At 29.1% G+C, this 15,814-nt stretch overlaps 1 protein-coding gene and 2 non-coding genes across 5 annotated transcripts; all 3 read right to left on the reverse strand.

Annotated features, from left to right (window-relative positions):
* Nucleotides 1-255: 255 nt before the first annotated feature.
* On the reverse strand, nucleotides 256-328 carry TRNAR-ACG (transfer RNA arginine (anticodon ACG)). Its single transcript has one exon. It is a non-coding gene; the product is annotated as a tRNA-Arg (tRNA).
* A 66-nt stretch (nucleotides 329-394) lies between these two features.
* TRNAR-ACG (transfer RNA arginine (anticodon ACG)) lies at nucleotides 395-467 on the reverse strand. The gene has a single exon. It is a non-coding gene; the product is annotated as a tRNA-Arg (tRNA).
* A 1,162-nt stretch (nucleotides 468-1,629) lies between these two features.
* LOC103492857 (BTB/POZ domain-containing protein At1g03010) lies at nucleotides 1,630-6,406 on the reverse strand. Of its 3 annotated transcripts, XM_008453402.3 has the most exons (5): nucleotides 5,788-6,406; nucleotides 4,259-4,366; nucleotides 4,105-4,171; nucleotides 2,558-3,754; nucleotides 1,630-2,463 (listed from the first exon to the last, which is right to left on the reverse strand). In XM_008453402.3, coding segments are annotated over exons 2-5 (1,809 nt in total). In that variant the 5' UTR covers nucleotides 4,261-4,366; nucleotides 5,788-6,406; the 3' UTR covers nucleotides 1,630-1,920. The 3 variants fall into 3 exon arrangements, with proteins under 3 accessions (XP_008451624.1, XP_008451623.1, XP_050943010.1); XM_008453401.3 differs by lacking the exon at nucleotides 4,259-4,366; XM_051087053.1 differs by lacking the exon at nucleotides 5,788-6,406 and having other exon boundaries at nucleotides 4,259-5,013.
* Between the last annotated feature and the right edge of the window lie 9,408 nt (nucleotides 6,407-15,814).

The following is a 15,814-nucleotide window of genomic DNA, read 5'->3' on the forward strand; positions in this document are numbered from 1 at the left end:
TAAATTCTAATTATAAACTATAGGAACTAAATTTTATCTCTCTAACTAAAATTGTAGGGACCAAATTTTAACTTGACCTAAAATATTTATATAATTATTATTTTGTGACATTATATAATTTAAGATATATTATATTTAAAAAAATTAAAAAAAAAAAAAGTTGTAAATTCTTAATACATTACTTTATTATCTTTTAGAATTTTACTTTCTAATGTGATATATTATTACAACAAAAAAGTAAAGAGAAAAAGATAACGACTCTGCTGGGGATCGAACCCAGAATCTCTGGTTCCGTAGACCAGCGCCTTATCCATTGGGCCACAGAGTCAATTGGTAAATGAAATGAACATAATCATTCTCATTAGATATATTAACAAAAAACAATGTACAAAAACGACTTCACTGGGGATCGAACCCAGAATCTCTGGTTCCGTAGACCAGCGCCTTATCCATTGGGCCATGAAGTCAATTTTTGAACAACAAATTTATAATTTTTTGTTTGAAAGATTATTTGAAGTTGGAATAATATTTAACTAAGAGACTCATTTATGGGAGTTTTTTTTTCATCAAAATATTATATGTATGTGTGTATATATAGTTAATAAGTTATATGGGGAACATTCATTCAAACACAATTGCTTTCAAATGAAACATAAGCATCACATGGGTTGTCAATTGCTTTTTACCTTTTGTCCTGTCTAAGGAACAAATCAAAAATATATCTTTGACAAATACTTCACACCTTCCCTACATTAAATTTTGGGTTTATTTCCATGATTTCAAATATTTGTCTTTCCCACTATGTTATTCAATCATCAATGTCTTGTTATAATTATTAAACTTTTGAGTGTGTTTCGTGGAATAGACGATAATAAAATATATATTCTCTATTAAGGAACAATACGAGAGAGTTTGTAATTAATTTGTTTATTTTTATATGAAGTTAATCAGGTTAATATTGGAAAGTATTGTGTCAAATAAAGTCAATCAAAGCATAATCCAAAAGGTTTTTTTGGAATACGTTTGTTAACAGTCAAAAGCATTGTGATGCACAAGGGCTTGGCATCAAGCTGCTTAATTAACAAGATGCTCTTGACTATACATTTCCAATTACATAGTTGCTTGAGTTGATACATTTGACTTGTATGCACAAAAATTAACAAGTAATATATGAGTTGGGTTCAGAACTGTTATGAGATAATTCAATCAATATCTGATATGTGGGGATTATATTAAAGTATTAGAAGGACTTTCCGTAGAATGAGAATGATAGGAAGGATATACTTCTAATGCATGATAGGAATGCAAAACTGGTAAGTGGTAGAAGCACCGAAGTAATAAGTATATCCCAAAATGAGTATTCTCCTATTTCGAATCAAGTCCTTTAATGCTAATGGCCAAATATTAGGTATTTTCTTATTAAGCTAGCTTTAAAATGCAAGTTGAGAGAATGTAGGAAGTTTTTTTTTTTTTACTTGTTGTAATGTTTATCAATAACAAACTTTGAGATTACAAATACAAGAAACAATTCTAAGATGCATTATGTTTTTTTTTTTTAATGGGAAACAAAGAACTTATCCCAAATTATTGCCAAATGCATATTAATTTAGATAGTAACATACATTCATGTGTAAACTTCTCTAAAAAGATGTTATACATTAATAAGATAGATCCACACAACTTAGTGAAAGAATACATGTAATTAAAAGAATATGGTTTCAACTCTATCTTGTTGGTGAAAGTATAACTTACCCACCAAAAAAGAAAGAGAAGATGAAGAGTCAAAGTGATTGGGGTGAACATAGCAACAGCCAGAATCAACACTCAGTAACTATCATCAACCTCGTATTAGACAGGATCACACTAAAAGTTACACTATACACTCTCACTTTCCCTTATCCAAATTCATTAGATTCAGAGTCATGAAACCGAATGCCGCCTTCGCTTTTGAAACGGGAACCGGTTTTCAGCACTGCCCTTTGTCCCCATAGGTTTGATGCTGTTTATCCTGAAAAGAACATTGAGCTTACTCAACTTCTTAGTGAATGATTTGAATAGCTTGTTTGCAGGATGGGACTTTACAAGTTCCTGCTTCATAGAAACATGGTCCTTTTCCAGGTCAGTTAGCCTCATTCTCATTCGAGCAACTTCAAGTTTCAGCTCACGGTTCTCTCTTCTAACTGATGCATAATTGTCTCGTGGGGAGATGGCTCCACTTCCAGCGCCACTGCTCGATCGTAGAGGAAATTGGCTACCATTGGTCGATCCGAAAAAGAACTGATTGTGGTTTCCATTCATTGCATTCCTCAACCTGATTTGCTCGAAGTATAGCACTTGTACTGCCATCTGCACAGGTAGCCTTTCATTTTGTGCAGCATGGCTACATGCTTCTTGAGATAGCTTCTGACAGTCTATGGTTTTGCAAAGTCGATATCGCTCAGAGTCCTTGATGTTTGGATGAACCTGCGGAGGACGATAATAATAAGTTTAAAGAATAATTGAACTGCAAAGTTGCAAAAAGTTTTACAAAGAGGAGATGAGGGAAAGAGATGCTTACTTTGAGGAAGATATCTACAGCTCTGTACAGACCATCACTTACCGCCCGAGCATGATCAGGCAGTAGTTCAGCTAATGCTATGAACTTTAAGGGCATCAAATTTGTGTCGAGTGCAACTTCTGCTAAATAATTATCCAATAGCTTAGAAACCTTCAGAATCGCACTTTGTTTAGGTGAACCAGGACTGTCGAAATCACACATCATTTCACTTTCATCTCTCAAGTGATTATCTTCATCATCCTCCTCATCCAAGTTTAGAAATATGGAGAAGATCCTCACTACTGATTCGGTATCATACATAGTGCTATGGTTGATGCCATGTGTGATTGAAGGAATCAAAACATCCTCAAGAATAGCCTGGTCCAATTGCAAGCCCATCCGTCTCTCTAAGTCTGATCGGCAAGAAGTTGAAGCCGAAGCAGTGATTGCTGTTTTCAACAAACTTGAAAGAAATGCCATTGGAACTGGACTCTTTCGGGACTGCGTCGGTAACAAGCTAACGATAGTCTCCACAATCACCCTCTGTTTCTTTTGCATTTCCAAATTTAAGGAACTTCCCTTCACCAAATGGTGGTCTCTGATAACAAGGCCTTGAAGAGAATTATGAGCATAGTTGATTAAAATCTTGCTGATCATATCCTGTTTTAAACCCTTCGACTTCACGGCCGATAGAACCCTTTGGAAGAAATCGAGATTGAGGATAGTTAGTGACTTTCCCCACCAATCCAATGGTGTTTCTGGCTCCACGTTAACAGCATTTTTGGAGGGATAGTTATGATCCAACTTAAGTAAGCCAGAAGTCAGCTGTTCTTTGCATGCATTACTAGCAATCGCATTGATAAGTCTGTTTACCAGATTGATCTCTTCTGAGAAAGGCAATAAACTTTCGCAGCGGTGAAGAACAGATATAGAGTTCGATATGTTTGGAAATACGAACTCCTTAAGGTATGCTTCAGTTCTAGTCTCCAAGTTTCTGTCTGCAAACTCTTCAGTCATCTCCAAGTAATGAGAAGCACAACGCAGCATAGCGACATTTGATAATGTAATCTCAACATTTATTCCATAACAGAACTTTGCAGTTAACTCAAATGCCTCAGACCCACCAGGAATAGTAGAGAGGTTAACTCTGGAAGTTTTTGAATCTTTTGCTTCCAACAATAATTTTCGAATTTTTCCACTCCGTGAAACTAAGGGAAACTGCAAAATATTGGCAAAGGTAAGAGCGGAGCTTCAAGTTTGATCGGTCATCTTCTACAACTTCTACAATATTCGTTTCGGTTTTTCTAACAAAGGAGAAAAAGTTATTCACGTTAACAGATGGTTCATGAGTTGTGTAATTATCTTGCCAAATATTTCTTGAAATTTCTGTTACCTAAGCAACAAACCAGAACCAGAAGCATTATCTCCCCTACTATCTTGTATTGATGTTAGATTGCACTTAAAAAAAATCAAATCGAATTAGTTTTGATGTTGAAGTAAAGCTAGATGAATAGATATCACAGACTATGATTTCAAAAGATAGCCGATTCAAACCCCATTTCCAATACCTTATGAAGTGCAAAGCTAGAACCTCCTACTTCAATTGCGAGATCACTGGAGACATCAGAGATTGGCCTGCAATTTGTCAGCTGGTTAGCATGATAACAAAAAGGGAAGGATACTGAGACGTCTCATCCAAACGAATAAGCAAATTGAGCATACATGCTTGTTACTTGTTAGTGTTGGCAGGGACCTTGCAAGATTATCATCAGCCAAACAAAATTAAAAAGAAAACTTCCCTTTTGCATGAAAGAACTGAAAGGATTTTATCTGCACCTCAAAACAATGGACAAGAACACTAGATTCGATAGTATCAAACAAGAGGAGTGGCCCATTCTGATAATGATGGATCTATTATTAAAGAACGAAGGAGACAGATAAAGTTACAAAGAGCGAAAAGTTAAAATCTCAAGTTGGAGGTAGAAGGAACAGTTCAGTTCGTCAAAGCAGGCTAAGACTAACTTAATGTAGAAAACACCAACAGCATCATAAACAATTGGCCATAGGTGCGTTATGGTCTAAGAAGTAGATGCAATTCATCTTATAGAATGTAATGCCATAAAATATGGTGTCCACTGTCAACTGTAGTACAATTTGTCTGCCCTTCTGTGAAAAACAAAAGATAGCAAAGCTAAAAAATAATTGATTCACCAAATTGATAATAAAGCAGCAAATAAAGACAGCAATTATCCCCAAGCCTCGTGAACTTGTCCCGTGGGCTCAAGATGTTCAAGGTCAACCTCAAAGGTGGGTTGCTGTTATTTTCAAATTCTACTGTACACTTGTTTTTCTTTCACATCTTTTGAAGCTCTGTGAACCTGAGCTTAACTTGATGAAAAAAATTACAGTTTAGAGAATAAGATGTTTTATACCACCCCCGAAAAAAGTTTGATCTTCAGAGAGGGGTTAAAGAAGAAGAAAGAAAAAAATATGTGCATCTCATAGTTAGGTGTTAGTGTGAAAACTATGAGATAACTTGAATGTTATTTTTAGAAATCGCATTGCAATGATAGCTAGTCATAATCTTCCAAACAAAAAAGAAAACAGAGGAATTAATCTGGCCGCTTATTCAAGTTGGATGTTCAATTTGATTTAATAAAAATGTTTTTCAAAATTTAAGGTTAAAAAAGAAAAACATAAACAAAAAGAAGAAGAAGAGAGAAAAGGAACCAAGCTTTTTCCCTTCCTTTTTCTCTTTTGCTCGCCAGAGCAAATAGTGAATCCACCCTGTCACACATATTAAGAAATTTAAAGAGCTTATAGTAAGCTTGTGTGGATGAAACTCGACATCCAACCTAACCGAACATAACTCAACATAAGTATATGTTAACGGCTAAAAGGTCTATTAGTTCGAATTTATCGACCACACCATACCAAACAAAAGAAAAGAAAAAAAGAAGCGCAGATTAATTACCATACATTTTTTTTTCAAGCAACTGCATGGCATCAGTTTCACTCTGTTTGTCTCATCGTAATGGAAGATGACAATTCAAGCCTCTTATTAGCATAAAAACACATTAAGAACTTGATTTCCAAATCTCAATAATCCTAAAAAGCGCCACCATTTCAAATCCATAACAGAACACCCATTATCCTAGATTCTCAAAACAATTCATCAAACACATAACAGACAATACAAGAAAACCCAACTAAGAAAAAACACAAAATCAAGAATTAGTTCAAGAGAATACCACTCAGTCGCATGCCTAATACTGGAACTCGGACGAAACGATCTCTTCCCAGAAATACTCGGCTTCAACTCCGCAACAGTAACGACCCCCATTCTAAAAAACACAAAAAACTCACCACACCACAAAGACCCAACTAAGAAACTGGACTCAAAAATGGAAACCCATTTCAAATTACACGAAGAAAATCGAAATTGTGGGGGGCAGATATTGTTGGACATTGAAAGCCCTGCATATTATTCTTCTTCTATGATATGAATTGAGAAGAAAAGGGGATGGAGTGAAGGGAAAGTTACATGAATTCATGCAAGATTGAAGGAGGGAGGAGGTGATGAGTTTGAGAAATCATTAGTTTAATGAGGAATTATAATGGGGTTAATGGTAAAGTCAATGATGGGGAAAGGGAAAAAGGGTAGAAGAAACAGAGGAAGTGATGGAATTGAACTTTTCGGTGAAAGGAAAGACGAAGAAATGAGAATGAACATTCCGAATTACAACTTATTTTTGTTCAACATTTGTTTACATGAAACATGATTTGGTTTTTGTTTGTTAAGGAAAAAAAAATTGTAGGAATTGTAAAGGAATCCATTGCAGTGCTTTTGGGAGTGGTAATCATGGCGATTGAAAGCCACCCACATGAAAAAGTTCAAACTTTTCTTTTTATATACATGTTAAATAAATTCGACTACATTTTAAATTTCCAAAAAGAAAGAGAAAAGCTACATTTTCATTTTGATTTTTCAAAAAACAAAAAGTAATTTTGATTCCTATTATCTTAAAGTTCGTTAAATTTATGTTATCAAAATTTTATATTTAAAATTTCAGATCAATTAATTTTATTAATATCTCTTATTGTTATATCTAAAATTATCTATACTTTATACAAAAAAAACTTATTGATATATAATAAAATTATCTATATTTCGTAAACATTTTATAAGTTTTATCATTTACACTAAATTTTTTCTTTTTATTTATGTATATTTTAAATTTAAAATTTAGCCTCTCAAAATTAATTTTTTAATTTACAAAATTACTTTTTACTAAAATCGATTAAATAATCAAATTTTTTATATGAGAATAAAAATAATTTCATGCAAAGTTACACTAATAGATGAATTGGTTAAATAATAATAATTTAATTTTTAAGTTATTAAATTAATACATGGAGCTATGTCAATTGCATTGTATTTGTTTTGACAATATAACAATTTGAAAATAGGAATCCTAAAATTTTAAAAACTCAAAAAGAAAATTAGAAAATAACAATTCGATTGCACACTTCACTTTAGCTTTGTAGAAAAATAATTAAATAAGAGAAAAAAAAAAGAACTAGGCGTGCAAATTTTTCTTAAAGTTCTTTTCTATTTTAGGAAACGGAGTTTGTTTTTCAAAATCACCCGTTGAAGAGTTTGAAAGTTGGTTGCAATTTTCTTAGAAATTTTCAAAAAATACTTTTTAGTTTTTCATTTGGGATCTTTACGAAAATGGAAAATTTTAACGAAATATTTACGTTCCAATTAGTAAAAGAAAAGCTTCATTTCACTTAAATTTTTTTATATAGTATAAATATTTTATCAAATGTTCTATTTTTTTATAATTTTCTTTTTCTTTTTATCCAATATATTGATTTGATTTATATCCTTAAGGAATACTTTTGTTATACAGGACGGGAAGAATAGTACAAACCTAACTTTATACTAGACAGTTTATGCTCATTTTTTGGTTTGTTTTAATTAAAAGCACTAAACTGATAGGTAACTCAACTAAAAGTATGCATGTTTACTTGAAATATGTTGACAATTAATATATGGATTATCATTTCAAAAATCAATAGTTCGATTCAAAGTTTAAAATATAGACGACGATGAAAATGTCAAAGTCTATATCTTACCAAACTATCAATAAAATGTTGAAGTTGATAGAAATTTCTAAAGAAAAAAAAATTATACAAACAAAACATTCATATAAATTGTTTAAACTAAATAAACATTTAATACTTCTTAGACAAGTTAAAATGTATTATTAACACAATATTCATCGTAATAACATCCTAATTTTTATTACTTATATTTCATGAAAATGTAGATCCACTCCTTATCTTAATGAAAACATGTAGCTGTGAAAATGCTAATATATATTGTCAACAAAAAAAAAAAAAAACATTATGATTCCATTTTTATTAAAAAGTAATAAATGTGTCGATCAATATATTTATATTTTTTAGTTCAACGCGTAAAGGGTTAAAAGATTAAAAAAAATTGTTCTACTAATAAGTTATATTAATTAAGATCGTATGATACGTGACATTTACTAATAATGTTTGATAAAAGAGTTGATTAACTCTATTTTAAAAAAAGAATCTAATAAAGAAAAATGATCAAAGTTTTTTTCTTTCTTTTTTTTTTTTTTAATAACAAAAATGATCAAAGTTAGATTAGTGTAAGTGCAAATTATGTGTAAAGCTTAATTAAAGTAGGAACCAAAAAGAGTTCAAATTTAATTTTTATAACAATGTTATAATGAGATTAGTGGCGTGGTGTGGGGCAAACACATACATAATTTCAATTAAATTAATACTAATTATTATTCTTTCCGGATTAAAAACCCTAAAATTCGTTATCATATAATATATATACATAATAATATAAAGTTTACTCGTGTCTCTCAACCCTCAATTATAATTGATACGTGTTCATAATAATAGAAAATTTGTGGTCTTTTACCCTTTTTTTTTCTTTAAATTATTTGAGTGTTTTTTATCAAATCAAATCATACAAAATAAATAAACTAAAATAATTTTGACGATATATTTTCCTAGACAAGTAAATCTCAAGTCTTAACAAATATGGATAAAACAAACGTAATTCAATAATTAGTATTTGTATTATTAACTTTGATATCAACACTCAATATTTTGATTTTTCATCTAATATATTATTAAAAATATTAATTAAAGTAAGTTTGAGAAGCAAATTACTCCAAATTTAAAATTTATTGAAAATATTTATATTAGAACCGAATAAAAGGAAATTATATTGTTGTAATTATTTCAATTTTATAAATTACAAAAAGAAGAATTTTTTTTTAATTAAAAATAGAACAATTGATTATGATATTTTCGTGTATGCATAATAATGGGATGATTTTGTGGCTGGTGTGAATCATTCTTCTTACTAGTTTGCTTAATTATATAGATTAAATAAATATAAAACGAAATAAACAATCAATTAAGGAAAAGCTAAACAAATAATGTCAAGTCATTATAAATACGACAACTTAGATTTTTGCTAATGACCAAATTGAAATAATTAAAATATTTCTCCATCCTAAAGTGTTAAACTGTCCCTTTTTAAAATTATGGAGAATAATTTTTAAAAAAATGAATAATTTTTCTCAAGATTCACCAACCAGAAGTAAAAAAAAACAATTTTAAAAGTGATTCATAATCATGAAGGAATCAAATGATGTTGTTTATTAAGTTTAAATGAGTGATGGATTGGGTAAATTCAAGTGAATTAGAACTTAGAAATTCAATTTCAACTGCTTCAAGTTATTATATTTAAAATAATAAATCAAATTTAATTTTGTAAATAATACTTTAACCTTTATTTTTCTTGTTCTATTATGGTTAATTGAAAGAGAAGAAAGATAACTAAGTGAAAACAATAGGGGGGGAATGAGAAAAATAGATGAGTGGGGAGGGGGGGTTAGGGGGTGACAACTGTTGGGCAATAATGGGTTGAGATTGGGAGGATCAGGTGGCAATGATGAAATTATATTGCATCATGAAGGCTGCCCTTTGGGGTTTGATCATTGCTGGCTTAGGCCTATCGAATAAACTACGCCTCAACTCAACTCAAGTGCTTAAGATCATTTCATTATTCTCTCTCTCTCTCTCTTCCTCTTCCAATTGACACTTATGCGTTGCTTTTTCTCTTTAAATCTCTCTCTCTCTCTCTTTTTTTTTTTTTTTTAATTCAAGAGCGTAATTTGGATAGATATGTCCACGGAACGGAGTTGATAACGAGGATGGAAATGAGTTTCATGTCCCTCTCCTCAATTCCCATTTCATTTCTTCGTGGAAAAGATGGATATTTTGGATTGATTGTTTCAAGGGTTGGAATTTGATAAAAGAAAAGAAAAAAGGGTTGGGATTTGATAAGTTAGACGTCATAAGCCTAATACTTGTTTGGGACAAGTGTTTTGAAAAACCTAGGTTTCTACCTACTTTTTTTTTGTGAGTTTGGATATTTCAAATCTAGAGTTATTATATATATAATGTAATTTAGAAAGTTTGTTGGTTAATTTTCGGATATGATCACTTTTGATGAGACCGTTGTCAACCAATCTCTATTTGTAATTTTCGACGACTTTCCAACGAAGTTCCAACGACAAAATTCGACGACCACCGTGAACCAATATTTCAAATATTATTAAAATCATTTTTAGTATATAAAAAACTAAACAAAAGTTGTTTATAAAAATATTTTTAAAATTAGTTGTTAAAGACGTCATAGTCTCTATTTTAAGAAGTTTTTTTTTATAAAAGTGTTTAAATAAAAATTGAATTTTTTAAAAAAATTCCAATAAATTTTAATTATGCTATTGGTTAAATCACAACAATATTTTCTAAAAGAACTTTCTCATTCTTTTTTTTTTCTCTCTTTGGGAGTTTTTTTAGTATTTTCATTATTAGATTATCTTTTTTTTTTTTTAATTATCTCTTCTTTTTTGGTTTAAATTTAATATTTATTTTCTTTTATGAGATATTTTGTTTGTTTATTTTCTCCTATTTTATTAGGTGAAATTGATCATTAATCATACATTCTCAATTATAAGCCAAAGTATATTGGTAACATGGTGGAAAATGTAATATATATTACATATATCATTGTTTATGATCTAGTTTTATAACATTTTCGTTTTTTTTGTCAATCTAATAAAAAGAATTGGAATAATTTTTTAAATTTAAAACTTAAAATATCGGAAATAATTTAAGACGTAATAAAAATAAAAATTCGAATTTTATGACTACTTTCACTTCTATGATATAATTTGATTACAAAAATTAAAAAATTTCAATAATTAAAGTTAATATTAAAATACTCATTTATTTTAATTTAAAGTTAGTAGATTAGAGTTTAAAAAACCCTATCTTTCTCAAATTAGCAGAGTGAAAACAAAAGTTTATGAAATTTTGTTTTAAAACCTAATAAAAATCAAAATATCAAATTAAGAAACTATAAATTAAATAAATTTCAGTCAAATCTTTATTCAATAAAAACAAAGCAAAACAAACATTCTTCTAACCTTTTTAGTTTATTTTAGAATGAACTATATTGAAATAATTAAGATGATAAAGTTAAACTAATTTAAAATCTAATCAATAATTAAATTTTAAAAAATCACAAATTTAATCTTTAAAAAATTTGTACTTACTTCTTAAGTATGCATTCAAAGTACAGTTTTTTTAAACTCGACCTATTTAAACTTTAGGTCTAATCTCAGGCTTAATATTCTTAAACTTAAGATATGAGTACTAAACGCCTCTTCTAGTTTGGATATTCAAACTTCATTTTGTAGGGAGTATTTTCTTTAATTATGTTTGTTGAGTTGCGTCCATGTTGGTCTTTTCCATTCCTAATTATTCATTTTAATATTTTAAATGATTCGTACTTTTGGTCTTGAACTTTATTAAAAAATAATAATTTAATTTGTGCTCTATTTGTTGTCCATTTGGTTTTTAGTTTTGGATTTTTGAAAATTTTAATTGATTAGCGTTTTTTGTATTTCATACGTTAACATATGTTTTTTGTATTTTGCTGATTTTTTCACAACTTCTAATTGATCGGCGTTTTTCGTATTTCACACGTTAACATTTAGATTATTAGCCAATTTCTAAGAAGCAAAATAACAACAACAATAACAATAATTTGAAATTAATTAATTAATTAATTATATATATATATATATATATATATATATATATATATATATATATATATATTCAATTTGACTTTGCTTTTGAAAACACTCCCCGATGATTTTTATACAATGAAATATGGAAAGAATGTTAATAATAAGCTTAGTTAATTTTTTTTTCTAAAATCAAATGATTACTAAAGAGGTTTTTAGTTATGTACTTTCAAGTTTATAATTAGTTTAGTCGTTGAATCATTGGTGTGTAACAATTTAATCCATATAGTTAAATATTGCAATACTTTATCTCAAATTAACATAAAATATTATGTGTCAATATTGTTTTTACTAAGGACAACTCATACATGTTTGTACGTTAGTAATCAATTGTCACTGAATTAATATAAGCAAGAAACCTCATCAAATTACTTTTTATCGTAGGAACTAAATCGTTACTAAAGTTAAATGTTTCATGTATTTATTTACAAATTAAAAATTAAAGATTATCCTATGTGAAGCACCAGCGGATTTAGTATAGGTCTAGAGGGCTCGAGTCCTTTCTCAACTTTATCGTCTTTACATAATATATATAAAGAAAACTATTTAATTTTTCAGTTAGCTTAGTGGTTAATCCATGTTCAAATCTTAACTATGTAGTTTTTTTTTCTTTTAATCCCCTGTCAATATATTTTCTAGATCCGCCAATGATGTGAAGGTATTAAAATTTCATGGAACTTTGGCTATTTTTGACATGGCGTGATTAAAAACTAAAGCAAATCAATATCTTGAGTACACATTGCAATGGCTAGTAAAGACTCGAAATGCTTCCAAAAGTATTGCGCAAAACTGGACTTCAAGAATTGTTGGACGAAAGGTTAGAGTGCTCGACCGCCTTGACATTGAAGAAACAACAAAGAGACTTAAAGAAGTTAATGATAAGGTCTATGAAAAGAGAAAGGCATGCATGAAACCTCCAAAGGACCAAAAATAGATAGGCCGACAAAAAGATAATATTAACAAATAATTAGAAATATTATTCATAGCTAGGAGTGAGCATGATGGACCGAAAAACCGAAATGAACGACCGAAACCGAACGAACCGAAGTCGGGCAGTTTGGTTTCAGTTCTAGAAACTCAAAAATCGAGTTGTCGGTTGGTCGGTTCATACCGACCCATGTATTTTTTAAAAAATAATATATATATATATATATATATAATATATTATATAATTATAAGTTTAGGTTTAAAAAGAGAAATAAAACAAAATAATGAAATTTTTAATTTTTAAAATCGTCTATCAAAGAAAATTTTTCTCAAACCATAAACCACATAATATTTGTAAAAAGAAATTCAAAGATCAAACAAAAAAAGAAATTGAATATATATTTCACATTTCAAAAAACGAAGGAAAAGAAAAAGAAAAAAGGAACGGAGGAAAAGAAAAGAAAGTAAGAAACATAGAAAGGAAAAAAGAAAGAAGGAAGAGAAAAAACCAAAACCGAACGACCGACCGACTGTCGGACCAACCAGTTTTGTTTGAAGCAGCGGTTGAAGTCGGTTTTGCAACATATGTACCGACTTGTGGTCGGTTCGGGGGCGGTTTGGTCGGGGACCCCGACCATCTGTTGCTCACCCCTATTCATAGGCATATGCTTTACTTTAAAAAGAATTGTGAGAATCATTTGAGAGATGACTTTATAGTTCAGTAAAAATAATACGTAAAAAGGCCAAAAGACAATTTTATCATTAAACTAGCTAACCTTCTTTATATTATTTTAATTATATATATAAAAGCATAAAGTTAAAGAGATACTTATAACTCTTTGATTTTTTTTTTTTTTTTTTTTTTTTTTTTTTTGGTGGTTGTGGGGATTGAGGAATAAAACATTGAAAAGAAAAGAGAGGGTTTGACACTGTTTTTGGTGGCATTATTTTGATCCAAATTATGCAATTGAAATGAGAGGATCCCAAAGGCTACTTACAATTTTCCAATAGTAATCATTAAAATACCATTCTTCTTCCTTTCGAGAACAATACCTCTAAAGCCCACAAACTCTACTTTTACTTTAAAATATTTTATCACTTCATTCCATCTTAATAATCATTTGAAACTTCTCATATTTAGTTCTATTTTTATTTAATTTAATCCCATCTCGTTATGTTCTCCTTCTACTTTTATTTTTTTTTCTCCGAATCAGAAATATCAATTTTAATAATATTTTTAAACGACCTCTAAGAATAATAATTTAATCTCTAGACTTTAATTATTACCATAAAAAATCTACTATAATTTTATAATCATATAGATTAAATCGTTATAAATTTTAAAATAATATAACTAAATCTTGTTCGGTAAAGTTTACCCAAACTAAATTGGGTAATATCAAGATTTTTTACATATTTGAAACTAAGTCATTGCAAAATTAAAATAAAAACTAAAATCGTTCGATAATAATTTCATTTTTTATATATATTTATGATTTTTAAATCCATACTTTCTCAATTTTGTGGAGCAAAGAAACACTTTAATTAATTTCCTCTCTCAAATATATTTATTGAAACTTTAATTTAGCTTTTCGAAAATATGATTAGTTGAAATTCGTGGATGGTTATTGATCAAAATCTAAATTATTGCTACTTTCACGTGAGTATTTACTTTTAACCTCTATTCTTTGTTTAAAGTATTTGTATCTAATCGTAGCAGTTCCCCATATTTGAATTAAGTTGTTTTACTTAATTTAAATATATATGAAATATACTTATTAATTGTCTTAAGTTAATAATGTGATTTCTTTTAATACATGTTGATTTTGTAGTCTTGATTCACGTGTTTTCATAATTAGGCCGTTTTAAACATTTACATGACTCTTTGATTAAATCTTATTAATTATATAGATAATAAATTTATTATGTGTATAATAGAACTGACGTCATTTACACGACAATAATTAACATCTTAAACTCAAATGTGTTATATATTGTTTTATTATATATGTTATTGGAAGAAATTATGCAACACTAATAGGCATATTCGGAAAAATTACTCTAGATGCAAATAATTACAAAATGTATATATATAATCTGCATTGATATGAAAAAAATATTACAAAAAAGATACTAAATTAAACTAGATGAGATGATTAAAAGTTCAAAGATACGTAGATAATCACATGGAAGAAGTTAAAATACCAAATGTTGAACAAGGTAAACGCAAAAATGTGTGATGATAGGGTAATTAACCAAGACATCCTTTCCGCCCCTAGTCTTGTAAGAAGAAAAAGGTAGGTTATCGCTCGTTTTCCTAAATGTCTTGTGCCTTTCCCTTGATGTTATGACGTCTAAAGCAATACAATACAATACATATTGTGCTAAAGGGAGTAGTAATTCAATTTGCACATGTAATATTATAGTCTCTTTATAGCTATGGTCTTATCAACAATATGCAACAACTAATTTTGGTAGAACAACTTTAAATTGTACGCATAATAATAACTAATATCAACTCAACATTGAAAAAAAATAGGGAGATATAGAATTAAAACACGTATATGTCGTCAAATATGATTAAACAAAGATTGAACTTAATGTTATTAATTTTGACCTTTAGGAACTATTAAATTCAGTCTACACATATTAAATTCATTTTGACGTTCGATTCCCATTACAATATTTTCCACTTTTCTTTCATAGTCGTAACAGTATCTCCAAACGAAAGATTAATCTATGAATTTAGTCGTTGATCCTTGCTAGCTCTAAGATTTGAATTAATTAAAAACCTTAAAACGAGAACATTCAATCTTAAATTGAAGATAGTTAAATTATCATATAAATGTGTCAGTAATTACAAGATTATATTGTGATGGAAAAATTTTGGGTTGGAAAAAATTTGGGTACATTTCAGGTTGCATCCATCTTTAATTATGTTGTCCACCTAAGTATTCAATTTTAAGTTCCTCTACAGAAAAATTTGCATCTTTTTTGAAATATATTAGTGAAGATTCACGTGCATCTCACTTGTTTAAGAATTTTATCATTTATAATTTTATTTTTGAATGGTAAAACATGCTTATAAAGTACACCAGAATAACTTTTACTACTCTAAAATACA

This window comes from Cucumis melo, chromosome 1 (assembly GCF_025177605.1).
Source record: "Cucumis melo cultivar AY chromosome 1, USDA_Cmelo_AY_1.0, whole genome shotgun sequence".
Taxonomy (NCBI): Eukaryota; Viridiplantae; Streptophyta; class Magnoliopsida; order Cucurbitales; family Cucurbitaceae; genus Cucumis; species Cucumis melo.

Coding starts and splice junctions, on each gene's coding strand:
- LOC103492857 (XM_008453401.3), bottom strand. CDS start 6,005: ATGTCCAACAATATCTGCCCCCCACAATTTCGATTTTCTTCGTGTAAT. Junction 4,172..5,787: donor ATTAGGCATGCGACTGAGTG/GTATTCTCTTGA, acceptor GACAAATTGCAG/GCCAATCTCTGATGTCTCCA. Junction 2,464..2,557: donor CTGTAGATATCTTCCTCAAA/GTAAGCATCTCT, acceptor CGTCCTCCGCAG/GTTCATCCAAACATCAAGGA.